General features: G+C 30.1%; 1 protein-coding gene across 1 annotated transcript; it reads right to left on the reverse strand.

Annotated features, from left to right (window-relative positions):
- Positions 1–444: 444 nt before the first annotated feature.
- On the reverse strand, positions 445–2,561 carry LOC132936345 (uncharacterized). Its single transcript, XM_061003063.1, has 3 exons — positions 2,012–2,561; positions 1,379–1,670; positions 445–1,258 (listed from the first exon to the last, which is right to left on the reverse strand). Exons 1-3 carry the CDS (start codon positions 2,559–2,561, stop codon positions 445–447), a joined length of 1,656 nt encoding a protein of 551 aa, XP_060859046.1.
- Between the last annotated feature and the right edge of the window lie 1,599 nt (positions 2,562–4,160).

Below are 4,160 nucleotides of genomic sequence, written 5' to 3' on the forward strand. Positions count from 1 at the left end.
AAATCTATATTAAAGCATTTAACATTTGTTCACTCTAATCAGAATAAGTCGCTGATCTGTTTAGATGGGTTTTTCGCGGCAGTTTAACTACTTTTTTGGGTATTTGAATTGGAACGTTTGATTTGTTATTCGATGACATTTACACAATGTATTATTAACCTTTAGTGACGCGCGCGGTATCAGACCATATAGTTGCGCGCGTGGGGTAATTATTTTCCGTTAATATAAAAACTCTTTTTTCTTTACATTATTCAGTTATTATTGACTATTTATTGCAGATTTTAAATTACAATTTATAAAATAACTTTCTTATTAAATTAATTAAGTATATATTAATTAATTTACATGCGTGTTTTACAAATTTTAATAAAAAAAAAAAATATTTAATAATCTTTGTTTACAAATACATAATTTTTATTTCCTTAAAATTTAAAATTATTAAAACTATGAAGCTTCAAAGCAGTCAGGGCAAGTCTCTATTATATGGTCTCTGCAAATGAGTCTTGCGCAATTAGTACATACTTTTGTAGCCTTACGATCTTTTGAGCGGTCACAAAAAGTACATCTTCCAGAAGCTCGTACACGTTGTATTTCCCCCACGTTAGGTCTTGTTATGTTGCAGTATTCATTTAGTCTTAATTTTATTTGTTTTGGCAAACAATCCAGTGTCAAACGATATTCCATTTGTTCTTGCATTAGTTGACGAGCTAATGTCTTCAAAAATACAAGTCTTGTTTTTCTTATTGAAGTATTTTCTTGGAAAATAATTTGTGCGCTTAGTCCACCGATGTTTAGCATTGAATAAAAAACTATTAATGACCAACGTATACACCGCCGTGCAACAGTGTAATTCTCGGTTTTCTTATCCATTGTATCCACAGAGCCTTTCGTTGCATTATACATCGTTATCATGTTTGGTTTTTTTGCCGCTCCTGTACTACTGTCGATTGAATTATCATTGTGCATTGTGGATAATAGTAATACTATTTTGTTATTTTTAGGTTTGTATGAAACTAGAACTTTTTTTCCACTAAATCCAAAATAAGAACTAAATACAGGGCGATTTTTCGTGATTTTAAATTCCTGTGGTATTTGAGTTTTATTTTTCCTAAAAGTACCAAGTAAGGTGAGTTTTTGATTCAGTAATTCATCTGCGAGCGGAACACTAGTAAACCAGTTATCGATTGTCACGTTTCTTCCTGTATTCCTAATAGGTTGTATCAAACGATGAACAACATTTTTCGGACTGTTATCAATACTAAATGGACCATCAGGTTGTTATCCGGCATAAATTTCCATATTACTGGTGAAATATGAAATGTTATCTACCATAGCAAAAATTTTTATACCATATTTAGCAGGTTTGGACGGAATGTACTGCCTAAAAGAACATCGACCACGAAAGGCTTGGAGTTTTTCGTCTATAGTGACAAACTCGGATAAACTATATGACTGTTTACACTGTAGTATAAAACTTTCAAATAACCATCGCACATGGGTTATTTTATCAAACTTTTTTCTTTCTTCGCGTCTTCTTATGTCATCAAAACGTATATATCGCAATAAAAATTCAAACCGTTTTTCTGACATAACACATGATACAATATCTACACCTACTCCATCTAATTTCCACAAATCCCGAGCATTTCTATGACCACATTTTATTGCACCTAATAACAGAAATATGATAAAAAAAATAAATAAACAACTACCTATATATTATATATTATGTATATAATATAACATAACAAAATACAACGATAAGAACAACGACGACTGACGAAAATAGTTACACAATAAAATTCTATATAATAATAATATAATATTATATAGGTATAAAAAAATGAAAAATACGAAACTGAATTTTACTCAAAACTTATATATTATTGGTTTTTACGGAACTTTTCTTAGCAGGGCAGTATCATATAATAATTTATTACAAGATGTGTAACGTATACAAATTTATAATTATTATAACTATAAAACTATAATATAAATTATTATTACTTACCAATCATGTACAAGCAACCAAGTAAATCTTTTATTTCCCGTGTGGTTGTATGAGCTACATCTCTTTCTCTGGTAAAATTTGACTTAATTTTATCGATATATATATTTGTACAGAACACTATATGTTCAATCATAGGACCCGTAAAAAAAATATACCACGCGTCAATTTCAGTTTTTGCATTTTTTGCCAAATTAGTCACACCTTTTTTTTCAGTTATCTTATTGTAACTTGGATTTTTTGTTCTCAGATTTGGCTTACGACGATTCCATTTTGTCCCATCTTTTCCATAAAAACACCCTACACGCATACTCAGTGGAATTTCATCGTCAGATTCATGATAAGATTCGCAATCTGCTGATAGTGTTTGTTGAATATCATTGTGAATCTCATCATCGGTCGATTCTCCTGATTGTTCGGTGTTCGAAGTTTCTAATACATCAAAATGTTCATCGGGTGAACATTCGTCAGTGAAAGATGTACCACCCCACAATTCCTCGTCACTTATGTCATCCAATAGGCATGCAATACGACGGTGTTCTAATTCGTCCATACTTACAAAAAACGACTATAATTTAATATAAATAAGCGCGCGCGGGGTAAATTTTTACCGAACTACAAACACAACCAATTTAGTCAACGATTACTCACGTACTGATTGTAATTAAATCCAGATTGTTACGTTTTTATGGTTGTATGATAGTGACTATAAGATAGCATGACCCGCATGAGTGAGGAAAAACCAACGAGTATTTGAAAGCAATTTAAAAATAGACTGGGGTAAATAATTACCCCGCGCGCGTCACTAAAGGTTAAGTATGACTTTTAATGTCCTAGAAAACATTTCGTTTTGATAAAATTAGTGTATTATTAGTGATTATAATGTTATAGTAATATTTTAATATGAAAATATTATTTCTGGGGTAGGGAGTAGGTAATTAAGGATACATTTTAGACAAAACTCATAAAAAAAAACAACTATTTGAAATGACTTTTTTAAATTGAATAATTAGGGACATGCAAAAGTACAGTCCCGTTAACTTTTAGGTAGGAATGAGGTGTCTATATAATAAGTTAATTTTTAAAAAATGTAACATTCAAAATCTATATTAAAGCATTTAACATTTGTTCACTCTAATCAGAAAAAGTCGGTGATCAGTTTAGATGGGTTCTTCGCGGCAGTTTAACTACTATTTTGGGTATTTGAATTGGAACGTTTGATTGAATATATGATGTCATTTAGACTATGTATTATGTAAGTATGAATTATTTATGTCCTAGAAAACATTCCGTTTTGAAAAAATGAAAATATTATTAGGGATTATAATGTTATAGTAATATTTAAATATGAAAATATTATTTCCGGGGTAGAGAGTAGGTAATTAAGTATACATTTTAGACAATACTCATAAAAAATCACAACTATTTGTAAAGACTTTTTTAAATTGAATAATATGGGACATGCAAAAGTAGTGTCCCGTTAACTTTTAGGTAGGAATGAGGTGTCTATATGCTATAGTAAGTTCTAAAAAATGTAACCTTCAAAATCTATATTGAAGCATTTAATATTTGTTCACTCTAAACAGAATAAGTCGGAGATCTGTTTAGATGGGTATTTCGCGGCAGTTTAACTACTTTTTTGGGTATTTGAATTGGAACGTTTGATTGGTTATTCGATGACATTTACACAATGTATTATTAAGTATGACTTTTTATGTCCTAGAAAACATTTCGTTTTGATAAAATTAGTGTATTATTAGTGATTATAATGTTATAGTAATATTTTAATATGAAAATATTATTTCCGGGGTAGGGAGTAGGTAATTAAGGATACATTTTAGACAAAACTCATAAAAAACAACAACTATTTGAAATGACTTTTTTAAATTGAATAATTAGGGACATGCAAAAGTACAGTCCCGTTAACTTTTAGGTAGGAATGAGGTGTCTATATGCTAAAGTAAGTTCTAAAAAATGTAACCTTCAAAATCTATATTGAAGCATTTAACATTTGTTCACTCTAATCAGAATAAGTCGCTGTTTAGATGGGTTTTTCGCGGCAGTTTAACTACTATTTTGGGTATTTGAATTGGACCGTTTGATTGGTTATACGATGACATTTACACAATGTATCATGTAAGTATGACTTTTT

The sequence above is a fragment of the Metopolophium dirhodum genome, chromosome 1, assembly GCF_019925205.1.
Source record: "Metopolophium dirhodum isolate CAU chromosome 1, ASM1992520v1, whole genome shotgun sequence".
In the NCBI taxonomy this organism is placed as follows: Eukaryota; Metazoa; Arthropoda; class Insecta; order Hemiptera; family Aphididae; genus Metopolophium; species Metopolophium dirhodum.

Bases quoted from the DNA above. Each gene is read 5' to 3' on its own strand.
- LOC132936345 (XM_061003063.1), bottom strand. From the start codon at position 2,561: ATGGACGAATTAGAACACCGTCGTATTGCATGCCTATTGGATGACATA. The intron at 1,671-2,011 runs GTAAGTAATAAT...TTCTGTTATTAG, and splicing joins TGGTTGCTTGTACATGATTG to GTGCAATAAAATGTGGTCAT. The intron at 1,259-1,378 runs GTACATTCCGTC...TGGTCCATTTAG, and splicing joins GGTCGATGTTCTTTTAGGCA to TATTGATAACAGTCCGAAAA.